Genomic DNA, 25,478 nt, shown 5'->3' with positions numbered 1-25,478 from the left:
ATTGTAGGAGACGGCCATCCAGGGGGGTTTCATACTCCCATCGCTTCTAATCCCAGTCACACATGTTACATGCAGCTTCGTGATGCATTCCCAGTCTTGCGCATAGGGAACAATAGTTTAAAAAGAAGGCACTTTTTTTTTTTTTTACCTCAACCTAACAAGTGGGTGGCACCATTTCACAGACTTTGGAAATGGACAGAGAAGAGGCTGTAAGGGTTCTTTGCCAGTGTCTCCACTACTGTAAAACCTGCCCTGGGAGGGTCAGTCAATGGAGCCCAGAAAGTGGGAAGCATTGACAGGATAGAGTGTGTGACCAGGGCAGCTGGGGACTGCTCTGAGTCAGCACATTGTGAGCAGTTGCTGCGGTGAGTGAAAGTGGTCCCCTCTCTTTACAGGGCCTCTGGTGTTTCCTTAGGGAAAATTTCCCCCAAAGGCGCATAGAGATTAGTTGACCCCATAGTCATAGTGATGATAACACCTACCTTAAGGGGGAGAGTTAAGTTTTAATTAATTATTACAGCTGGGCAGTGAACAGTAATTCCCTTTCCCAGAGGATTTTGAATTTTCAAAATTTGGTTTCATTCCAGTTTGTAATGGGAAAAAAAATGTTCAAAATTCTCCATGAAATGGAATTACTGTTCTCCACCCAGCTCTTCTGGCAGCACCGTGCCTGGGGCTGCCCAGAAACAGGGCACCTCGGGAGCCCAAGCTGGCAAGGAGCAGGGAGCCTGAGAGCTATGGCTGCTGAGGACCTGGGCAGGTGAGCTGGCAGGAAACCAAGCAAGTTTTTATTGGAGCCCTGCCAGTTTCCAGAGGAGTTTTGTAGAAATTGAACAATCTCTGCAAAATATTTAAATTTCAATGAATTGGCAAATTGAGAGGAAAAGACTTTTTGTCTAAATTTTTCCAACCAGCTCCATCAATTAGCCATCTGTGAAATCCTTTGAACCCTCATTGGAAGGTGCCATAGAAGTGCCATGTGTTATTTATGTTCCTTGAATGTCTGCTGAATGAGAATGGTCTCTCACGGTGAGTTCTGCTTCCTAGGTTATCCTCTGTCTCCCAGCACTCCACTTCCTGAGGGGCAGATGGATTCACTGCTGTCCATCATCTCCAGTCAGAGGGAGCGCTTCCGTACAAGGAACCAAGAATTAGAAGCGGTATGTTAGGCATCTTACAAGGACCTGACTTCGGAATGCTGGACTCTGGAGACCTGGGTTCTATTCCTGTCTCTGCCACTGGTCTGCTGGGTGACCTTGGGCAAGTCTAGCCCCTCTCTGTCTGTTTCCCCATCTGCACAACAAGGATAATGATACTGAGCTCCTTTGGAAAACCCTTGGAGATCTATTGATGACAAATGCTATATAAAACCTAGGTGGTAGTATTATGGCAAAAAGACACTCCCGGCCATGCATTTCTGGGTAGTTATTGCACTCCTTAGGGTTAAAGTCCTAAAGCACTGGGTTGAACCCCGGGCTGGGGCAGTTCTCGCTCCCTGATTTGGTTTACATGAACTCATTTTGATCTGTGATTGTAGGAACCTTCCTTGGAGATAAACCCTTTGCTGGTTGCATCCGTGCTTTGTCTCTGCTGACTTAGCCCAGCAACTTACACAGTGGTTGGGAGAGGATTTTATTTCTGCCTTAGGACAAGTTAAATCACTATTCCTCTTCCCAAAGAATCTGCAAACACTGGGCCCTCCAGCTGACAGCGTTTGTTCTGTGTGTTGCAGGAGAACCGCATGATGCAGCATACAATGCAGGCTCTCCAAAGTGAGCTGGACAACCTGAGAGCTGACAACATCAAGCTATATGAAAAGATCAAGTTCCTCCAGAGCTACCCTGGCCGGGTGAGTGCAGAGCCTGTTTCCATCTCAGCTGTAGTTCCTTGGAGGTTAATGATTCACCACACTGCGAGATCCACTGCATGTACTGGTCACTGGAAAATACATGTAACTGTCTGTTCATTTCCAAAGGACTAAGTTGGTTGACACTGAATCTTTTCAGTCACACCTGCTTAACCCATGCCTAAAACCACATTGCCTCTCCTGTCTGTCCAGTTCTTAGGCTTTGGGTTAGTCTCAACATGCCATGGTTGGGGGCAACCATTACACCCTAGAGTACTCTCTGTGGGTCACCTTATCCTGTTTGTGTAGGGTAGCTTGATAGAAAGTTAGCCCTATAAATCCTACGTGCAAGTCTCAAAATAATAGAAATTGGGGATGGAAAAGATCTACAACATCAGGCTATATGGTCCATCTCCCTGCTGCTTCAAGATTGTTCTTATGTCATGTACCTTGTCTCCCTATAACATAAATGCTAATGTCTAGTTTTCCAACACATCTCAGTGTTGGAGCTACCCTTTGAGGCCAAGATTTGGCATTTCCTGCCACAATGTGCCAATGCAAAATGATTTGGTGTTCACAAACTAATTCTCCACCTGCAGGGTCGTAGTTGCTCCTGACTGGCCTGGCACCAAGGGCTTAAATAAATAAATCCTGAAATTATTCAGAATCTGAGAAATAATTCAGCCTGTGTCAAAAAGTAACTCATTCTTGCATCCCAGCACATGTAAGAGTTGTATCAAGGAATTTAACTAAGATATTTACGTGGCACGTGCTCCCTTTTACAGAACACACCGCTCATTCAACTCACTGATCTCAGAAACTGTGGAGTGGAGACCTCTGAGATTACAGTTTGTGACAAAAGGCTTTGTTACCAGTGCATTAGACACCAGTTTTCTGCACCTCACATAACGCTAAGTCAGAGCAGCAACTTCTTTCCTGTTCTCCATGTGTAATTGAAAGTGATGATGGGTGATAAACAGAGAGAATCACCTCTCTCCGGCTATATTGACATAGAAACTCTGTCGTGACTCTTACCAAATGCCTTCTGGCCAGCAGGGAGAGCTCCTCTCCTTTACAAGGTGCTAGCCATTGACCTTTTCAACTGCAGCAAATACCAGCAATTGTGTGCATCTGTCATACTCAAAAGTGGACAGGCTAAGCCCCATAACAAGAGAGAGAATAAGCCTCCCAATAACACACACACACAAACTAACAGAGCAAAGTTGTACACAGCCACACAGTACTCAGTCACACATCACTGATCACAAATGATCCAGAAACATCCTCCCCTTTTGTTGCTTAGAATGTCTGATGTATGTGAACTTTCTCCCTGGGGACACGGGATTTTAAGACACAGAAATCTCACTGGACATCAATAGCCAAAGAGACCCTATCACAACTGTTAAGAAAACTGCTTAAACTGACATTTGATGAGCTTTTAATTGTTGCTGCATCTACATGCTGAAATGTCCAATCAAGTCCAAACATTTTCTAATAGCTGTCCAATGAATATAAACACTGGAGAGAAAACTATCCTAAAAATCCACTTCTTCTCCTAACCTGCTTTGTGGTGTTGCTCTCTGCTGTGCAACAGGTTACACTATGTTACACCCCACATGTGGCTGCATTTCTGTAGTGGGTGAACTGATCAATATAGATCAATATGTTACATTTATTTGGGAGCCTTCTGGAGGGAAGATTCTATCTACATTAAGGACCTTATCCTGGGCAAATAAGGCTTGAACTGGGTTGGGTCTTATGCTGTTACGTTTATTTTTTCTATTGAAATGGAAGAGCACATTTCTGTATTTACAGCACTAGAACACTACACCAGAATGTCATCCTCATTATTCAAAGAGCAATGAATCATGCACAACAAACCACCATGGAAGGTGACATCCTAGAGAACTTAATGACACATGTGACTGGTTAAAAACCATAGTCAAAGACCATAAAATAAGGCATGCATATAGAATCATAGACGATTAATGATGGAAGGGACCTTAGGAAGTCATCTAGTCTAGCTCAAAGCAGGACCAACCCCAACTAAATCATCCCAGCCAGGTCTTTGTCAGGCTGGGCCTTAAATCTTTTTAGGATGGAGAATCCACCACCTCCCCAGCTAACCTATTCCAGTGCTTCCCCACCCTCCTAGTGAAATTTTTTTTCCTAATATCCAAACTAGACCCCCCCCCCCACCCCCTACTGCATCTTGAGACCATTGCTGCTGCTTCTGTCATCTGCCACCACTGAGAACAGCCTAGCTCACTGGTCCCCAAACTCTTTATATTGCATCCCCCTTGTTCCTGTCTGTTTCCCCCCTCGGGGGGCCGGAACAGCAACTGGGAGCCAAGGGCTGAGGATGGAGGTAGGGCTGGGAGCAGGGCCAGAAGTGGAACCATGTCTGGGTCGCAGTTGGGGCCAGGGCCTGGGGTTGGGAGCAAAGCCACAGTCAGGTGCAAAGCTGAGGCCAGGGCAGAGCGGGGCTCACTCCCTCCCCGCCTCCTCCATCCACCTGGCGGGGTCTGACCCAGGCCCTGATGCGCCCCCCCTGAAAGTTCCTCCACACACCCCTAAGGGGGCCCAGACTTCTGGCCCAGCTCCATCCCTCTTTGGAACCTCCCTTCAGGTAGATGAAGGCTGCTATCAAATCCCCCCCTCACTCTTCTCTTCTGCAGACTTAATAAGCCCAGTTCCCTCAGCCTCTCTTCATAAATCATGTGCCCCAGTCCCATAATCATTTTTATTGTCCTTCACTGGACTCTCTCCAATTTGCCTCCATCCTTCCTGTTGCGAGGAGCCCAAAACGATACAGTACTCCAGATGTGACCTCATCAGTGCCGCGACAGGGGAATAATCAGTTCCCTCGATCTGCTGGCAATGATCCTCCTAATGCACCCAATGTGCTGTTAGCCTTCTTGGCGATAAGGTACACTGTTGACTCATACCCAGCTTCTTGTCCACTTTGACCCCTAGCTCCTTTTCTGCAGAACTGTTGCCTAACCGATCAGTCCCCAGCCTGTAGCAGTGCATGGGATTCTTCTATTCTAAGTGCAGGACTCTGCACTTGTCCTTGTTAAATCTCATCAGATTTCTTTTGGTGCAATCCTCCAATTTGTCTAGGTCACTCTGTATTCTATCCCTCCCCACCAGCATATCTACCTCCTCCCCTCCATAATGAATGCTTGGGTGCTAAACTGGGATCTAATCTAAGACAAGAATTCAGATGATGCAGTGGCCTATGTATCATATTCCAGAGCATAGGGGCATATTCACTAAAGGTTCATTCAACTTGGAATTTACTCTGCTGAGGAAGAACCACGAGATCATGGTTGAATGACTGGGCAGAACAAGTAGTAATGAGTCCAAAGACAACTTAAAGGTCAACATTATCATTTTAAAATCATGATGATGACAGATACTGCAGAGATGGAAAAATAGGGGACAGCTAGCTAACAGCGGCATTGTAAGTATGATGCACCCTCATAATTAAAGCTTGAGGGAGGCAGATATGGACTCTTAAGACACCAGTCCATAAATAGGACAAGCTGTTCTACGTTTTCAGTTCCTGTGTTTTAAGCCTGCTTAAACCCCACGGAGCAAAGAAACAAGTGGGAAAATCCAAAAGCAAGAGCAGCAAACAGCATCTAAGCATGAAAAGTTAGCTCCAGTTTAGTAAATATATGCATATCAATCAGTGGCTATTACCATCCACTCAGACATGCCCTAAGACCCAGTGTATTATACTGCCTCTGTGTCCATACTATGCACTGTTTGTAGGAGTTAAAACGCTTTGAAGGAGGTCATTGTTTGCCCTGGGGTACACCAAATTTTGTTATCTGGGTGGTCTGGGGAGAAATCAGTGAGTAGGCTTCGAACCTGGATAACATTTTAATAACTTGGAACGCAGTTTGTAGCCTCATCCAAGGCTTTCAAGATGTTATTGCTGAGTTTAATTCAGAGCTGACTATAAGGTGGTGAAATGGGGACTTCCATACTGGGAGAAATTTGAGGATGCAGCTTGTTTGAGAACATAGCTTGCTTAAATACAATCTAAATCTCTCACCACCTTTCAGGGGTTTTTCAGTTTCCATTGCCCTCTTGGCTGCTAATAACAGATGTGTGTTTAAACAGTGCTTTCTTCCCCCTGAGCCTCTCTCTTCCTCTCTTACCTGATCCAGCAGACACATCATGTTGGATTTGTGACATCCTAAGCATTTCCATGGGAAGAATGTTCTGTGATGTTGCAAATAGATAATTCTGACTTCATTGTTTGGCCCGTGTAGTTGAGGAGGTATGTGGTGTAAGATGAAGCCATTATTTACCTAAAGCAGCAGGAAAGAAAACAGAAGACTGCTGGTAAACTACAGGATGTTGTTTAAATGGCCTTTTCTACTTGGCTTGAATGAGCAAGTCCCCTTTGGAGCACTGATCAACTCAGCCACAGGAATGAGTTTTTACCCTGTGTACAGAATTGCACTGGCTGCCACCATATGTGCAGCTGAGAAGGGATTGTCGGGGCAATGGGAGTGGGTCTTGGGAAGTTGGGAGACTTAGATTCTAGTCTGGATTCTGCCACGTTCTGGATTTGATTCCCCATTGCTCAGTCACTCATGCCTGTGCAAGGAGGTGCTCTCCTGATTTGGAAGCATTTTACACCCACTCTGCACTGGCATCAATGACTATCAATGGGAAGCAAAGCAGGGGAGAATGAGGCCCCTTCTGCATGACCCTGAGCAGGTCACTTGATGTCTCTCTGCCTCGGTTTCCCCATTTATAAAGTGGGGATAAGAACGTCCACCTTGGGAAAGCCCTCTGAGGTGTCAGTGTCCCAGTACATCTATTGTTAAACTACCAACAAATGCAGAATCTAATGTTCAATGGCTCAGGGGTCCACTCCAGGAAATTAACCTTAAATTTATGGGGTAGGAATCTGAATCCTCTAAAACATTCTCTTATGCTCAGATTTTTAAAGTCTCTTTTCAGCTCTCCAGTCTAACTGCAGGGCTGTGTGTGTGCATGTGCGCAAGGGGCGGACAATTAAAAAAAATAATTAGGGTGAGCAAAGAATGTTGCCTGGCTAAGTCTTCTGCTTCCCCGTTACTTGGGAATGAATGTAGAGTCCATGGGTCACCCGAAATGGAGATCTCTAATGGGTGAATGGTGCTGCAGGGAGCCATCCGCTCCCAGGAAAGGACTGTGTAGAGAGTAACACTTGTGCCTCCCAGCCCAGCTGAGAAGGAAGCTAACTGTCCTGTTTGACTCCTGTAGGGTGGCAGCAGTGATGACACGGAGCTGCGCTACTCCACCCAGTATGAAGAGCGCCTGGATCCCTTCTCCTCTTTCAGCAAGAAGGTACTGAAAGCCAGAGGGCTTCATTTCTCCCAAAGGCCCTGTCTAGCAAGGTGCTGAGGTGCCCTTCCCTCCCTCCCCCCGAAGACCACGAGGGTAGGGGGCACTGAGAACCTGGATTGGGTCCTAAATGATTAGCACACCATGATATTTTGACATCTAGTATCTTAGTTAAGTGTGTGTGTGTGTCTCTCACCCTTCACTTTCTCTCCAAACTCCACCTCTCCTTGCCTCCCCCACAAGAGTCACACCGGGTACCTCAGTACTGTGAGAATGACATGCACAGGATATGCATGTCCACCCACATCATGGGCCTACGTGTCTTATCGCGGGGTGCTTTTTTGAAGATGGTAGCTGAAGAGCAATGCAAGGGCTTTGCAAGGCTCATTCTAATTCCTAACCATAGACCGGCCTTAACTCCAGAATTGCTTTGGAAAAATAAGTGTGCGTGTGTTGTAAATTCCTAGTAAATTCCTTGAAGCTGGATCAAAGCTTTGTCTTCCATCCTGTATTGACCCATGGCCAAAGCGCTGGAAAGGGGCACTGCTGTATGTATCATTGCTGCTGTAATGTTCTCACCTAGCCCGTGAGATTCCACAGTATGTGCTGGTGGAAAAGGCTTCTTGCTGCTTTGAAAGGGAAGAGTTTTGTGGCTAGCCACAACAACATGGAGCAGGCTGCCTTACCCAGTTCTGTCTGTGCTCCCAGCTGGCTTATCTGGACATATCAGTGAGGGAACAAACAAGCAAAAATGCCTTCCAGTGATGAACAAGGCAGTTAGAAAACAGGAAGTGTTGCTCTCCTGGGTCCACCATAGAGAGAGATTTAAAATGGCAGTTTTCCATTTAAACCAAAGTTTCTACACATATAACTCACCTCCCCCGAGACTGAAGGGATTCTTTGGTTTGGGGTTGTGTGTGTGTGCACGGGGGGGGGGAATTATTTCACAGTCCTAAGGCCAAATACAACTTGGAGTAAGCACATGTACCTGCTGTGGGGGTTCCCAAGCCAGTTTCAGCACTGATGCAGCAGGGTGGGGGTGTTAGATGCTGTGTGTAACATGGACCAATCTGTAGGATGCAAAACAAGTGTAACCTACAAGCAAGAGGGTGTAGCTAGGACACCAGCTAGCAGGAGGGTGTAAAATAAATCCAGCCCACCTCAGGCACTTCAGCTTGCACCCAGACCATTGCCAAGCCTCCCGGGAGCCCAGTTCTGCTCTGCTGTAGGAAGGCACAGCCCCCACTGACTCCAGTAGACATTGTGCCTGCTCACTCCCGGGCTGAATTTCGGGCCAGCCAAATCCCCAAATGCTGAAGGTTACATCTGTCTTGCACACACTCTGATAGCCAGATCATCGTAAATTACATGACTTAGCCACTTACACCCAATGTGTAACACACACTACTACTGAGTTTGGCCCATTCTATAGAATTCAGTCTTGCATTTAGCATGCTGCCCCATGCCAGCCAAAACCACTCCTGTTGTCCAACTGAATGGAGCATTCTGTCTAGTGGGATCCTTGGGAGCAGTCTGGGGGTGTGGGATTCCATGACCAGAGCTTTGCAGACGGGCTGCCATTTTGAATGTCAGACACTTGGTCTTTGGAAATAGGCTATGGAAGAAATTGCCCTGTGCTCACCTCTCTCTGAACAACCAGCACCAGTCAATTCATGCAGGGTCACTGTTAATCTTGCTGTTTTAATCTTAAAACATACTTTCCATACATCTCCCTCCCAGCACCCTGACAGGAAGGCAGGGCAGTGTTTTGTATATCCCCATTTTACAGATGGGGAAGCTGAAGCAGAGAGGTGGTGTCTTGGGCCAAACCACTGAAGAAGTCAGGGTTATAACCCAGGAGCTCCAGGCTCCCACATACGTTCTCAGATTACCTCTCTGCTCTACAGGCTGGATGGCACAAATGCCAGTGGCTGCAGAGTGAATATTGATTGGTAAAACTGAGAAATGAGTAAGCAAGGTGGAAAGAAACCCTTTGACCCCACTGGACCATGTGTGAAGGAGCAGATAGTAGCTGATATCTGGACATCACACCATTAGAGTAGAACAATGGAGAGGAGTAGATTGAATGGTACAGGGCAGTTAATCTTGACCCGCCACTTACATCTCTCCCATCCATAGAGGTAGAAAGCGCTGCTTGGCTTTTTGGTATGCAATAAGCCTCCCCATATTCCTTCAAACCTAAAATGAGCACTTATAGCCCCAAATGAAACCTCTTGTGCAATTTACTTTCAGGAACGCCAGAGGAAATATCTGAGCCTCAGTCCTTGGGATAAGGCCACCCTCAGTATGGTAAGTGATGGCAGGTTACCTACAACATATAACTCTTGGTCTCCATTTGTTGCTTTCGTCATGCCAAAGGATTTGTTGATCTCTTTGTTTTAAACAAGGACCTTCCTTTCTTGGGAAAACTGTCAAACATCACAGTCTCCTGTGTACAGAGTTGTACACTGTTAGATCCTTTCCATAGTTTTCCTTCCTGGGTTTACTTTTTGCCATTCAAGCCAGTATTGCCCCCATCTGATCCTGTGGCAGAGCTACAAATTGTGGTGTACTTGTGGCATCTCAGACTCAGTGGCACCCAAGCTGATGTCCCAAACACAGAACTAGGACTTCTTTGCAGCTATATCTTGCAAGGAAAGCTGGGCTGTGAAGGAAACTATTTTTTTTAAGCACAAATATTTTCACTCTTAGCAAAGAGAGCTCTGAAAAGTAGCAGCCAAGTACATTTTCTTCTGGTTATAAATATATCATCTCGTGTCAAGGTATGCTCCATCCAGTTCATTTTTTCTGAGCCCTGGAGTGCTGGGTCCCAGCTCGGTGTCCTCAGAGTGGATCATTTTACATATGTCTTGTTGACACCACTTGGACCTCCCTCATGAGTTAGTAGGGGTAGACAATAGTTTCTTCCATTCTTAATTTTCCTGCTAGGTCTTTGCAAATGATTCCACTTCAGAAGAGGAGATAAGGACAAAGGTTTCCCCTCTTCCTGTCCCTTTATCAGAATGTTTACATTGTTAGGAAGACAGCTGACTGGATTCCAGAATGGTTGGGAGGGCAAAGCTCAGACTCAGCCCCATGTCACATGACTCGCATGACATGGTGTCTGAATGGGGTCTGGGGGAAGGTAGCGTTGTATTGGTTTTCATTTAAGAGAATGTTCTTATAGACCTGTTTGGCTTGTCCCCTTGACAGTAGTTAAAGGGGACTTGTAAAAGGTGGTGTGTGTGCGCGCTCAAAAGGTGATATGTTGTCAGGGGGATTGTACAGGGAAGATGTCTCCTTTCTGCTGCTTTATAATGGATTAAGGAGGTCTCAATGGTTATTTAAAAAATCTGTTTGTTTTCTGTGGTAGAAATTCAGCTCGTTACCCTGCTTTTCCTGGATGTCTGTGGACAACTGGACAGTTAGTAGAAGGGGGAAATCACAAGTACCAAGGAAGTGAAACTGGAATAATTGAGAAGGGAAGAGATTTTTAAGCACCATTTAAAAGTCTTTGGCCCAGGTTCTCCTTTACAGCTGAGACGCACACAGCATGCTTAGGGAAGGGAGATAACATTGGTTTTAAAGCCTCATTTTACACTCCCCTGATCCTGGGTCTCAATGTGCCAGACTGGTCCCCCACTTTAAGTTAGAGCATCCCTCCTGCTGCTCTAAATTGCACCAGCAACCAACAGCCCTAAAGCGGATGCTATAGAGCAGCTGGGGATCAGCAACACATATGGACACATTAGCCATATACCCTCTTTTCCTTCCACCAACCATAGTAGGGGTCGGGAAAAGTGGCAGCACAAGAGCCACCATGCCTAGACCATCTCTGCACCACTGGCTGATGCCCCTGCACTAGTAGGGTCATCATGAAGCTGGCTATAGCAACACTGGGTTCCTTGCTCTGGTGGGGCAGGACAAAAGCAGGATCCAGGCCTTGGTTTTTGTTAACAATTAGCTCAGATGCTTGGATGGAGAGATTCAACCCTCCCCCCAGCCCCTCGGCCAAGAGCTAAGAAAGCTCCTGTCCCAGTTCTCTTGTCCTATGGCAAAATCAGAGAAGAGAAGATTTGATATTCGTAATACTTCTGAGCTGAAAAACAAGCAGAAAAATACATCCAAGTCTCCTTCATCCACAATAAGGCAACAGAAAGTCAGACCCCGCCCCCCCTTACACACAAACTCTGGCTCTAGCACCTTTACTGAAGTGTTGCTGGGGGGGAGGATCATTCCCCCTGGCTCCTTGCCCTGTGATCATAGAAAGAGCCATTCCTTGACATTATGATCGCCAGAATACTTCACTTGTGTAAAGCACCTTCCAGGTGAGGATCCAAAAGCATTTTACAAACACCAGTTCATGTAAGGCCATGACTTCACTGCCAGAAACAGTGCTGCTTTTACAGCAAGTTGGCAAACACGAGCCAGTCATTTCGCTGTAAAATCCTAATGCTTAAGGACTTAGCTTCAGAATACCCTGTGTTGTTACGTGTGTAATACTCCTGAGTGTTAACCTCGTGTGACACATGAAGAAACTGAGCAGAGGGCCTGGTTTCAAAAGATCAGGTATGCAATGGCAGATGCAGTGGTCTCTCTCATTTGCAGATGCAACTAGTCATTAGATGGATGTTTTATGCCTTACTGGCCGGATTAGGGCTGATCCTTGTGCAGGTTGACTGTGCCTTCTTGGGTGGGATGGAAGAAAGTGAGGTCACAGCCCTGGCCCCTGTACTTTAGCTAGCAGAACTGGTCTGCTTCTGAGGGGAGTGCACTTTACACCCCAGTACGAAGTGGTGCAACATCTGTGCTCTCAGGGAGGCACTGGATCTCCCTGACACTACAGGTTGGAACTGGCACTGGGGCATTTGCTACTCCACACTGTCTGCAATGCAGGTCTGCACCCAACAGGCACAATTTTACTTCAGTAGAGGATGGCTGGTGTGTGTTCAGTGGCAACATACTGTAGATTGCTGTGTCAGTTCAGGGCTGGCTGTTCTGGGGCAATAGATTGTACAGTTCCATTGTCCCTTTTAACGCTATGCATGTTTGCGGGGCAGGATTTGTTAAATGTGTAGTTGGCTTGTACATTTACCCAATGCATCAGAGATGCAGAGAGAACAGTTTCCAGCTGCAGTAACTAGTGTGGCAAAGAACAAAACCTTCCCCATTGTTGTGTCATCCTGTGTTGGCTCTTCCTTGCTTTGACATTTCAAGTTGTCACTAGGGCAGTGCGAGGTACACAGCAATGACAGAGACTTCTGTAAATCAGCAAATATGGTTCACACAGTGATTACTGGGAACGACATCTTGAGCAGAGCAGTAACCCGAACAAACTGTTGTACTGTAGCAGCACCTGGCAGTCCCAATGCACCTGAAAGCTGGGCCATTACCACAAAAGGATGGTGCTGCACCCCATAGCTGTGGGAGTTCAGGTTGGGATCAGAGAGGTTATGCTGTATTTAGTGATTGCAGCAAAAAAGAGATTACAGGGGCTAGTTAGGAAGCTAATATTTACAAAGCTGATTTAGGGGATTTGGACACACAATTCCCATGAAAACTATTGGGAGCTGTGAGCCTAAATCCTTGCTGGCTTTCCAAATCTCTACGTAAAACTATAGCATTTTTACCTGTGACTCCTGAAGTTTGATGTCACCAATATTCATTCCCATGGCTGCCTTTATTCAGTTCTAACAAATGGTGATTGAGTCAGCATCTGCTCATACCTCATGAGCTAAACAGGGTTTCGCTGTAAGTAAGTAGCGGGCTGTTACAGTTGCTGGGACTAGCTGCCAGTCATCATCTCACTCACTAAGGGTTTGTCTATACAAACAGTGCATGGCAAGTTAGCGCTAGCCTGCTACCCACTAACGGTCCATGTGGACCTTGCTGCTGTGCACTAAAAGCTCCCTAGTGCACTTAGATCTGAACCACTTCTTAGCATTTGCGCAATGTGCCTCGTGGCACGTGACCAGGAGTCATCACCAAATTTGGTCTGCTGCTAGGATCATTAGCTTCCCCGGCTTAGGCCGAGTACTGACGGGGTATGAGACGTGAACTCTGATCCATGCCCCCCCACCTGCACCACTTTGAAATGTGAATGTTCATATAGACAAGCCCTAAGACAGCATATTACACCGCAACATAATGGGATGCATTTTGAGCCCAGATCCAATCACCATATTCCACCTGAGCTGCTCAAAAGTGCCTTGGAACCAGTCAGCATCAGCCTGCATCAGCTATTCTCAAAAGTGTGGGCCTCTGGCAGAATGCCAGCAGAATGGAAAGGTGGCATCATAGTGGCTCAGTACCAGGGCAAAGGATCTCATGCAAAGTATGGCAACTACAGGCAGATCTCATTATTATCAGTCCCTGAAAAAGTCTTTGCTCACATTCTGCTTGGCAGGATGCAGCTGCTCCTTAACAGACATCATCATCCACAGCAATCATGTTTCACTGTTGGACGATCAGCAATTGATGCTGCTGCCCTTACCCTCTGACTTCTGGCTGAACTGCACTGAGAATCAACTGCCCTCTTCACCTGGCATATACTGACATCACAGCGGCTTTTGATTGGTTTATGGGTCAGCACTTCGGCTCGCAGTGAAAGGAGTTGGTGTTCCAGATATTCTGCTAAATCTTCACTGGTACCAGTATGATTATGCACTTTGGTTCCTGGCTTTTGCTGCATTTTTACACAACCTCAGGTGTACAGCAGGGATGCATTCTCACCCCCAACATTATTCTGTCAAGCTATTGACTGGATATTAGGACTTGCTGCTCCATATGAAGGAATCAAGACTGGTGAAGAAGTGTTCACTATGCTTACGATGCTGCCTTGCTTCTGGAGAAATCAGAGAATATCAGCCCTGCCCTCCAAGGTCTGCAAGACATTGCCTGCACTATAGGATTGAGTATCTCATGGCAGAAGACGAAGATCCAGAACATCAGAGCTAGGCCACCAGAACCTCTGGTGCAGGTGGCGTCAAGTACTGTGGAGAGTGTTGATGAGTTCATCTAACAAGGCTGCAAGCAGAGTTCAAATAGTTGTAGCAAACTGGATGTCCTCCAATGACTCCTCACCACCACCTGCATGAAAAACATGTCTCGTTTATGGATGTAAAAACATCTTTTCCCTGAGACAAAGTTCAGGATCTGTGTACTTGTATTGCTATACCAGTCAGAAATCTGGCCCCTCTTATAAGCAGACTTGCAGCGGCTAGATGCAGTTTATATGCTGTCAGTGCCAAATTTTAAACATAAAGTGATTTGACCTTGTATGAAATGCCACATTCTCGCAAAGATCTGGCTTCCTTCAGTTGCTCATTATGTTCAACAGTGACTTTGTGTGCTCTTCGGCCATGTTGCCAGGATGCACAAATACATGCCAGCACACTATTCTCCCAAACTCTCCATTAAAGTGTGAAGGGGTGTATGCTCTGATCTCATCTGGCGCCACACATGGGATGATCCCAAATTCATGGATTTGCAGGATTGAGCCAGATCTGGGAAATTTACTACATGATGCTTGGTGTGATGCCATCAACCATGGTGACTTTGGCTGGCGCAATGATCCTCAGTAGACTATGCGTGTTTGATGATGCTTATGGTGAGTTGATATCTGTATTCCACTGCCTGCCCTCCTTCCCCTCTGCTTTGGATCATGACTGGATTCACAGAAGAGAAGGACCTGGAGAGGCATTCGGTATACACTGCCCCTTATATCCTCAGCATGGAGCATGAGCAGAGCAAGGGACCAATGGGAACAGCTTGCAAGAATTCTCCCGTCTCAGGAGAATGGAATGCAGATGGGGACCAGACATCTCCAAGAACTCCAGTTCCAAGGCAAGTAACTTCCCTAACTAGAGGAAATGCATAAAAAATGCAATTGGACACCAGTAAACACATTAATCATGGTCAGAAGCAAAATCAATGACTGGAAAACAGAAAACCAACACCACATAAAGCCACATTAAGAATTTTATTAGAAGCATAAAATAGACACTTTGTTGGCTTATGCTGTAAATTGAAAGCAAAAACGCAAACATAAAGACATTATCACTACTAAAGAGGAGGCAGGACTGGAATCCCAAATCTCAACACCCAGACTTTATGGGATTTCAAAATCCAAACTCAAGTTTCTTAGCTTGAGCCAGACTCTCTCACCTCTGAGCTCCAGGCACGTTTCAGATCCATACCTGGACTCAACCTTTGAAACTCAGGCTTACCTGAGGAGAATCTCTGCTGTCCCACAGACCTGGACTTTTGGGTGGTTGGAGTCTGAAATCCAGACTTGATCCCACTTCTGAATTAGGTGCCATGCTATTAGTAGGGACTAAGGAGGTTGTTGCATTTTCCCAGGGATGTGAGAGTCCTCACAAATTTTTGCACTAAATCCCTTTCTAAAGAGGAAGTTGTAATAGCTGAATGCTGTTTAAATTCTGTCTCTGAGGACCATCTCCTGAGCTGATTCCTTGGGCAAAATTCCCATGGACTTCAAGGACAGTTTGTCTGAAAAAAATCTCATGATTTCCCCCTAGCTGACTCAGCTAGACTGTCCATGGGTCCATCTGCATCTCTGACGATGTGGGGAAAACTACCAAACCTGTATAGTGTAGTAAATCCACAGGGCTCTGGCTTTACTGCTGTCTTGTAGAATATGTTCAAAGAGCCATTGATGCTTCTCCTTTCCAAATGATTCAGGGTGATTCTAAACCTCAGTTGCATTGTATAGTGCTGTGCTTCTAGTCTCTGACTCTGTTGGAGAGCCTGATAATTCAGTTTAATTTATTTTTTATCTAGCATCCTTCACACAAAGCGCCTCAAAATGCTTTACAATGAGAGATTAAATAATGTGCAAATGCTTGGCATAAATGAGTATGCAGAGTGCAAGGCACGCTGTGGCAGGAGGAGACCAGCGGATAAAGGAAGCTATAATTTCAAAGGGGTAATAATGGAGATAAGCATTCATGTAAACTAATTACAGGGAGGGGAGGGGAATGTGATTCAGCCTTTGCCAGAGGCTAAATCCAAAGGGGGGGGGGGGGGGTTAAAGGTGAGATATGAGAAGGGCAAGGAACCAAGAACAATAAAGAGGGGGAAATGAATTTCAGTCCATGCTGCACATAGCAGAATTCTGTCCAGTGTGATCTTTTGTAGCTCAGTTCTGCTCTTCATGTATATAATTCCCACTAACAATCAAGCTGGGTAAAGTAGCTTTGGTTTTATAGGTTTCCTGCTAAATAACAAGCTTAAGCACAATTTTTTCCCCCAAAGAAAGAAAAGTGGTGACTCTGCAAGACGGTGGTATGCCAACACTGCCCGCAGGTGATGTGTCCTCCTAGCAGCAGATGGAGTCAAGAGAAAAATGAATTCTTGTGATGGCCTTCCCCTGTAGCAGGGATAAGTCTTGTCTGCACTGGGGAACTTTACAGCCGAATTCTCACGGGTTAGGGAGCACTAATGTAGATGAGCATCTGCGACTGGACTATGTCTTATACTAATTAAATTAAGCTCTAAGCCAGTGGTTCTCAACCTTTCCAAACTACTGTATCCATTTCAGGTGTGTGATTTGTTTTGCGTAGCCCAAGTTTCACTTAACTACTTGCTTACAAAATCAGACATAAAAATACAGATGTGTCACAGCACTCTGTTACTGAAAAATTGCATACTTTCACCATATAATTATAACATAAATCAATTGGAATATAAATATTGTACTTACATGCAGTATAAACAAGTCATTGTATGACATTTTAGTTTGTACTGACTTCGCTAGTGCTTTGTATGTAGTCTGTTGTAAAAGTAGGCAAATATCTAGATGCGTTGAAGTACCTGTTGGAAGACCTCTGTATACCCCCAGGGGTACACGCACCCCTGGTTGTGAACCACTGCTCTAAGCTAAAGGCTGCCCTAGGATAGCTGCAGAGGTAACTTAGCACAGTACATACGGTACAGGAACCAGTTGCTGTTGAGATCCAGAGGATTGTGTCTGGGTGGCTGGAATGAATTTTGAGAAATGTTGGCCAGATTAAGATTATTTTGAATTTCCAATGTTAATAGTCCAGGCCTCTAGGATCTTTAGCATTTTGCCCAGAAATTGTCCATTTGCTGCCCTAACTCTGCATTCAGACATCACACAGCATGTTGTTGATGTGCACAGAGATGGATTCATATGGTTGCCATCTGACTTTTCAACTGGTAACACTGGCCATCTGGTGGCCTATTAGCGATTCAAGCTGCCTTCTAAAACTACATCATCTGGCAGATAATCTTCTCTCCCCATCCTACTTCTTCCCTCAAAGAGGAGCTATAAAAACCCTCTCTGGGTATTGAGCAGAGGCCACAGAATGAATGTGTCTGGAACAGTAACGTCTCTCTGCAGCCTGGTGCAGTGGGAGGAAGGGGTGGAGCTGGCAGAGTGGATTGGAAGGTGTTTTGCAGCTAAATGCAAGGTGTATACTTCTGTGTTAGTGGTTGAAACACCTGACAACACAGCCTGCACTTACTTGGTTTCAGCAATCAGGGAGTTACCTGCCAAGAATGCTTTGAACTCCTGGACATTTGCTAGCTGGGCAGTTATGTCAATGAGAGCAGATCTATTTCATTTGACTTGTAGGACATAGAGCATGGAGAGGGAATGGGCTCCCATTCGATGGATATGTGCATATAGCTCTTTTTAACATCATCTGGAGTTAGCAGGAAGAACTTAGGTCTGTTCCAAATCAAAGGAATCTGAGGTGGAGCCTGATTGGGGAAAAGGAGGGCAGAGGAGTGGCAGCCCAGTGCAATATGAACAGCTCATGGGTGACACATCTTGCTGTTCTTATTAACCTTACTCTCGGAGCCTGATCCTGAACAAATGTGTTGTCCGAATTCAAATTTAAATCTTGCTTTTCCCAAGATTTGATTTAAAATTGAATTTGTAACGTTAGCAGCCTAAGGCACTGGGTTGAGTGCTCTAATGCCTTGATATTTCAGCATGAAAGAGGTTAAGTGTCTGGACTTGTTGGCTTGCCACAGCCATGAAAACAAAAATATTAAAGTATTAAAAGCAAAATTGTCTTTGGACCATTCACACAGAATCCAAGCAAATGCCAACATGAATATGGATCAAGTGGAATGCTAGCACCCTAGTGAATTGAGGCAACTTATTTATAAAAAACTAACTTAAGGGAGTTATTCCTCTGGAATATTTAAGAACATAATTTTGTTTGTTTGTTTGTTTCAGTTGTGTTTTCCATCACCTTAAGTAGCTGAAAGGACATCAGCAAATAATTGATTTGGTTGTGGGTTTTGTTTCTTTAATTCCATCTTGTGAAATCCCTTGGTAGAATTTTGGGGGCTTAAATGACCATTTACTTTTGTCCAGAATTTGTCTGCCATTAAAGCAGGTGTAAATTCCGACCCCATGTTTGACAAACCGCTCCATCCCAGATGGTGACCCTGGTCAGTAGTGACTGAACATCGTTAACACTTGACAGCTGTTTGATGATGCTCTCCAAAATGAGCAGTTTGATGGCAGCACAATTCATATAAGAACAGGTGTCCACATCACAATTTGGGCTGACGTCTTTGTTGGCCAGTATTCAATGGCCATGGAGGCTGAATTCCCCTCTCATCTCTGATGATGATCCTGCTAGGTCAAAGTTTAGGTATATTAGCAGGGCAGTGTAGATGCCTGTGCTGGATCTGTTCCGGAGATACACAGAGGACTCCAGTCTCCAGGGATAGCTCCCCAGCATGGCTTTCATGTAAAAGTATCTAATGGGTATGAATCTGTTGCTTACCTTGAAAAGGCTCATGTGAGAGCTGCACAGGACCACATTTCACAACCTGTGATGGGAAAAGGAGAGTGTTAATTACACAGGAAAAAGTTGCGTCTTAGAATGCCACCTCCTGCTCTGTGGTAGAGTGAGTTCATCTTAAATACCACTCCAGTGTGCAGTAGAGGGGCATCTCTGGGTACCCCAGGCGAGAGATGCCTACCCACATGCTCACTAGTCAGAAGCTCAGGGACTGACCATAAGCAGTTCCTGTCAAGAAAACTGAAAACAAGTGACACAAAATATTAACTGGGGAAAAGCCAACCCAGTCCTTTGGTAAAGACAGGAGGGGCCTCTTGAGGCATCCTGAATTCCTAACGACTTGTGTTTCTCTTCAATGCGAGGGCCAAGGATTCCCTCTCTGGGCATAGCCCAAGTCAACACAGGGAATCGTGGGCTGCAAAGCACCAGCCTTCATGCCCGCTACCCATTCGCCCTACTGACCTCCCCCACCATGGTGGGTACTGAGCCTGGGGATTTGTATAGTCATAGGTCACCAAGCACTGCTCTCGCTTCCAAACGCAGTGTGTGTTACAGCGGCACATGGGCTGAGCACACCTCTCTGCAGTCTGTTCCCCGCACAGCCTCATGCTGGCTGCACTGGTTCCCCATCTCTTGGGTCCAAGGCCCTGCAGAGGACAAGGCAGGGGTTGGGCTGTACTGTATTCTCAGCCTGTATTACTGGCCCTAAAATGGAGTTCTTTTGCATCTATAGGTTTAAAGCAGACCTTTAATGTGGGGGTTTTTTGAAAGTGTATTTTAGTAACAGGATTTTGGGGGGATTTTTTTCTCTGACTCCGCTTATGTAGATTTTCGAGCTGACACAGCCTGACAGCAGTGCAGAAGGTACCTGATGATGTACTTTGGGCAGTGCTGGTGCTGTGTGTATTGTACCAAGTTCTTGCCAGCCCAGTAGTTCAGTCTGCTCTTAGAAAGGGACTTCCACTGCAGCAGGGGGGGTTACACTGGAATAAAGAGGGCTAGGAGGAAAACTCCCTTGAGGGCCTCTTGTCCAATAACCTATTGCAGAGTTTCTTGTGTTTTCCTTTAAAGTGCTTGGTGTACTGATCTCTGACAGAGAAAGGACACTGGTCTAGGTGGACCTCAGCTCTGACCCAGTCTGGCATTTGCTATGCAAAGGGCACATTTAAGCCAAGAACAATTATTTTGCCTGTAATTTTTTCTTCATTGCTGCTGCTAATTAACAACATAGAATAAATTCACATCCCTGAACCCAGGTGGAGGTAGAGCAAAGAGGCTGGGAATTTTGTGGAAATGCAAATACTGTATCTAGTCTGAACTATGACAGTCTCCTTAGAGATGTCTGGGGTGTGGATCCAGATAGAAACTTTCCCACAGTGTTTGGATCTGGGTTTTGCTATTGCAGATGTCCGTATTTGAAAGCCCCCTGAAATCATAACCTCCAGTAGCTTTACAGTAGTTGGAGTATGTGTGTAGAGCTTAAACTTGCAAGACTTCTTTTAATCCAGCAAAACACTTAAGCACATGCTTAACTTTCGCCATGTTAGTAGTCTCTACGCAGCAATAAAAAAAATCTGCAGCAGCGAGTCTCAGAGGCCAGGTCAGATGACTCCAGCTTGCAAAGGTAAAAATAGCAGTGTTGATGTTGGGGCTCAGGCTGTAGCCTGGGCTCTGAGAATGATCCTTCTTGCAGGGTTTCAGAGCCTGAGCCCAAACATCTACACTGCAATCTTTTGTCCCGCGAGCCTGGATCAGCTGACCTGGCCTCTGAGACTCAGTGCCACAGATCTTTTATTGATGTGCAGACCTACCCATTGCTGCCAAAGCCCTAAGCAGGCTGGGGCCAGAGAGCTCAGCACCTTGCAGGAGTGACCCCTTAATCATATTTTCAGTGCTCTGTTTTTTCTGTCTGAGCAGGTATGAGAGGCTTGCTGCCTGGGGTATAAAGCCATGAAATGAGACCTTATTTATTGTACTCGGAGCAGAGTTTTAATACGCTGTTTACAGGTTTGGTAAGGCTGCGTGGATTTAGAGAGAGAGAAGAATGAAGTGGCCCAGAGTGAGACAGGTATCTGGATAACAGAATGAGGTAATCAGGAGAATGATCTTCCTTCTCCAGGTACAAACAGCTGGTCACCTCTGAAAATTGCAAGAAAGATTTAAAAAGTAAACAACTTTAAACAAATATATAGCATTCTGGCTAGCTCAGGGAGTCAGGAATGGAACACAGAGCATTCCTCTTCTAAATCATCTGTATGAATCCAGCTCAGGCTGGCAGGGAGTGAAAGTTATTAGCATGTATCAGCTGGCAGGAGATCTGTTAGGAATGAGTTTGGTGCTCTCATTCCAGTCTCCCTGGGCAAGAATCTGCTACTTCAGAAACTACCAACATGATTTGAACCAGCTAGCAGGCCCTACAGAAGGGCCCTGGAACTGAATGAGTCAGAGACTGAACCATTTCTTCACCCTGGATATAGTTATATTCAGCTTACGTTGAGGCCCATTAGCGGCAAGCTTGCGCTGGCACGGCCCATGTTGTACCTATTCCATGGACTTCAGCTCCTAAGGCCCAAACAGGCTAACCGAGGAGCTAGTCTGCAGTCCAACATTCCCATAACTGCTGTAGAGGCTGTCTGTTGATGAGCATGCTGTAAATGCTTGGAGCTGTCTGTCAACATGTTATCATAGAACTGAGTTGCTCACCTGCTTTCCTCTGTTCTAGTCATCCAGCCTGGGACAGAATCTCGCAAATCAAAAATCCCTCAAGCTAATACATTAAAAATGTGAGAGTCTTAATTATTAACAAGACTCCTCTCAGGAATAATGAGTTGGAGGAAGGGCCTGTATTTAGGTAAAGGGGAAAATGAAAAAAAAATTGGTAATACAGAATAAATTAAAAGTGACAGGGGAAAAAATAGTAGGATACAAACACGTCGATGCCCCAATATATAAAAAATGGAGGCCTAACACTGGAATCCTAAGTGTGTGTGTGGGCACAAGTGAAAAAAATTCTAAAAACCTTGGACGTATACGTTTGTGAGCAGGAGAAAGACTGGAGACTTGCACAGTATGTCCCAGTCTAAAGTGTAATCCATGTGGGGCTGAGGGCCCAATCCTGCAGGATACTGAGGGATCCTGCTGAAGTGCTGTGTGCCCTCAGTTCTTACGAACTTCAGCTAAGAGTGGTCAGTGCCACTGCTAACTCCAATGCCGGCGCACGCCCTCTAGCTGACATGTCTTTTGCCAGCTGAGATCCATTTACTTGTCTTGAAGGCCTTCATGGGGTAGACGTTTAAAGAGGGTCACAAAGCAAGGAAGGGTTCTTGTGACTAAGGCACGGGACAATGGCTCAGACCTCTGCCACAGACCCTGTGTGACTCTGGGCAAGTGACTCATTCTCTCCTGGTGCCTCAGTTCCCCATCTGTAAAATGGGAGTCAAAATCCTTCCTTTCCCCGCCCCACGTGTCTGTCTTGTCCATTTAGATTGGAAGCTCTGTGGGGCAGGGACTGTCTCTTGCTGTGTGTGCTCTGCGCCTAACACAATTGGATCCTGAGCTCATCTGGGGCCTCTCTAGTGGCTAATGTAATAAGAAAAATAAAGTGGCCAGAGTAATTTTGCATTAACTGGACTGACTTTCTCCTCCTGATTTTGCTCTAGGGGCGGCTGATCCTGTCCAACAAGACAGCTCGCACCATTGCATTTTTCTACACTCTGTTGCTGCATTGCCTGGTCTTCCTGGTAAGTATTTAGGGCTAAAAGGGGAACTAATGTCTACTTACAACTGCAGGAAAATATCCCATGAAGTGGTCAGCTTTTCATTGTAAATCAGGATAAGTACTCTTGCCTCTGCCAAGCAAGTATGGATAGTCCATATATCAGTGCACCAAAAGGCATGTGAGAGCCAGGGGATGCATGTGGTACAATGCATCCAAGGAGATGGGGAGACAGAGGCACCAAGGTGGGAAGTGACTCACCCAGGCTCAGTGTGTGTAAGTGGCAGAGCTGGGAATAGAACCCAGGTGTCTCTTGATGCCTTTCCCTGATCAAGCTGCTAGGCCGCATTGTCTGTGGGTGCGTGTAGACTGCAGTCAAAGACCCGTGGCTGGCCTGAGTCGGCTGATGTGGGGTTGGGCTAAAAATTGCACTGTGGACATTCAGGCTCGGGCTGGAGCCAAGGCTCTGTAACCCTGCAAGGGGAAAGGTACCAGAGCCCGGGCCCTTTGAGCCCTGCAGCCTGAGCCCTGTGAACCTGAATCGACTGACTTGGGCTCTGAGACTCGGTTCTGCGGGGTTTATATTGCAGTGTAGACAACAAACCCTGAGGTTCTTCAAAACAACTGGCATTTTATGGCCATGCTAGTCTCCTAATACTGCAAATAGCTGCAAAGGCTTTAGCCCTATTTAAATGCAGGAAGGCTTGGTTGTTCCTACAACTCAACAGCACTAGGGCAATCCAGCCTCTCCCCAGGGCATTACAGGCTTTTATTAATCTATTCATTCAGTATGAAGTTCAGAGCATAAGTAATTTTAGGAATAAGAAATGTTCCTGTGACCCAACATGCCAGCCTACATTTAGCTTGCTGTAATCCCATCTTCCTGCTTTCTCACCAGGTCCCTTGTCTGTTCACTTTTCAAAAACAAATGGAGATGATTCATGAGCTCAGTTAGTTTCTGCCTTGCCTTTCCTGGCAACTTAGTCCGTATTTTCCTTACACTCTTCAGGATATAATTCTGCTAGAGCTTCCTACATTTCCCTGGCTTCTACATTTTTAGATTGTTGTCCCTTGGTTTCCAAACATTTACCAGTGTAAATACATGCCTTAACGACCCACTCACCCCTCTCTCTTTCATAATGTTAAAAGTCTTTATTAGGTCACTGCAGTGTCTCCTTTTCCGGTGAGAATAATCTCCAACTCCATTGTGGGAAAAGTTCTATGGAACTTAATAGTGTTAAAACCAACCCGGGTCTATAGAAACTATTCTAAAACTGTAAAAGCCCTATCCAGGTGAATGGACAATGATCTCCTTTCTGTAGACATTTTAGATCATCCTATTGGATTTAATAAAGAATTATATCCTGGCTGTAGACTTCCATAGTTTGGTTTGAAAATTCTATAGAAAAATGACCAGTCTGTAGAAATATTCCATAAAGGTTTCTCTATTTAGTAGCTGTGCTGCTTTAGCCCCTTTGAAAGCTGCCCGCACTGTATTCCCCAGTACTAGCAAACACTACAGTATCATCATTGCATGCTTTGTGTTTTGGACCAAGGCAATGATTGGCTGCTTCTGGAGCTGTGATCAGCCAACACCCGGTACCTTAGATGTGGCAGTTTGGAATTACAGCCCTCACTGTACAACTGCATAACTGGAAAGAAGTGATACTGATGTGCTTGCTGCAGTCTTTTAGACCTTGGACCTCCTTTGCCTTTTTTGTTGCAGCTGTGCACTCATCCAGTAATTTCTCCCCCCCTATAACCCTCCTATGTCCTCTGGCAGATTTGTATTTCCAAAGGGAGGAAACTGCTAATTGTGGATTTGCCTTTCCCAGTCAATAAGGCCTCAATCCTGTGATCAGGTCCAAGCAAGAAGCTCTGTTGATTTTAGTGAGGCTCTGCATAGGCGTAGACAGCTTCCTGTGAGGATCAGTGTGCAAGATGAGGATGTATAGTCCCAGTATGATCCAGTGGAGTTGGATGGCTGCCCTCTCATACCAGAAAGATAAAGGAAGCTTCAATTTGGAAGTTCCCTTGTGCTCAGGGCTGTGTTCACAGCTGGGCTTTTTACCCCTTTTGTGAATTTCAATTACTCCTAATTTGGAGGCCTGCTGAATCGTATTTCTGGAATTACAGTTTTTCCCGAGTGGTGGGATAATGCTTTTATGAGTCGTGTAGGAGATATTAGCAGCACATGGCAAGATCTCCAGCTTTTATTTGCAGTGTCATTGTGCTTTTCAGTCTATCCTGTTTTAAAGTTTTATTTACAGAATTTCCCGCCCCCACATTCATGCAGAATTTCTGGGGGTTTAGCTGTCATGGCAGGAAAAACTCATCAATAATTAAATAATGAGACAAGATGAAAGAAAAACAAGTAGCACAAATATTTCTATCCAGATCTTGTCAGGATAAAACCGACCTGCAGTCATCTTGTGAGGAAGAGAGCTAAGAAAATAAATAGTTTAATGATGTTTGTTTAAAATTTAACCTAAAAAAATATTAGGCATAAGTAAGGCTAAGATTTAGTCATGGGTATTTTTAGTAAAAGTCATGGACAGGTCACAGGTAATAAACAAAAATTCATATCCCATGACCTGTCCATGACTTTTACTAACAATACCTCTGACTAAATCTTAGCTGCTCCCCTGGGCCCTGAAGCTCTGGGTGGCCCCCAGGTTCCCGATGGCTAGCCCCTGCTTCAGCAGTGGGGGCTAACTGCTCGGGCCTTTTGCTGCTCCAAGGTCCCCAGGGCCTGTTG

General features: G+C 45.5%; 1 protein-coding gene across 1 annotated transcript in view; it reads left to right on the top strand.

Moving 5' to 3' along the window:
- CUX1 (cut like homeobox 1) overlaps positions 1-25,478 on the top strand; it is a 372,701-nt gene that overhangs the window by 340,976 nt on the left and 6,247 nt on the right. Inside the window, exons 17-21 of the mRNA XM_067537835.1 lie at positions 1,048-1,160; positions 1,733-1,849; positions 7,118-7,201; positions 9,452-9,508; positions 22,665-22,745. Coding sequence (XP_067393936.1) covers positions 1,048-1,160; positions 1,733-1,849; positions 7,118-7,201; positions 9,452-9,508; positions 22,665-22,745 — 452 coding nt within the window. The remainder of the gene's footprint in view (positions 1-1,047; positions 1,161-1,732; positions 1,850-7,117; positions 7,202-9,451; positions 9,509-22,664; positions 22,746-25,478) is intronic.

The sequence above is a fragment of the Emydura macquarii genome, unplaced genomic scaffold (genome assembly GCF_026122565.2).
Source record: "Emydura macquarii macquarii isolate MOO-44397 ecotype Brisbane River unplaced genomic scaffold, CSIRO-AGI_Emac_v2 contig_450, whole genome shotgun sequence".
Taxonomy (NCBI): Eukaryota; Metazoa; Chordata; order Testudines; family Chelidae; genus Emydura; species Emydura macquarii.
This window is presented reverse-complemented; position numbering and strand designations above follow the sequence as displayed.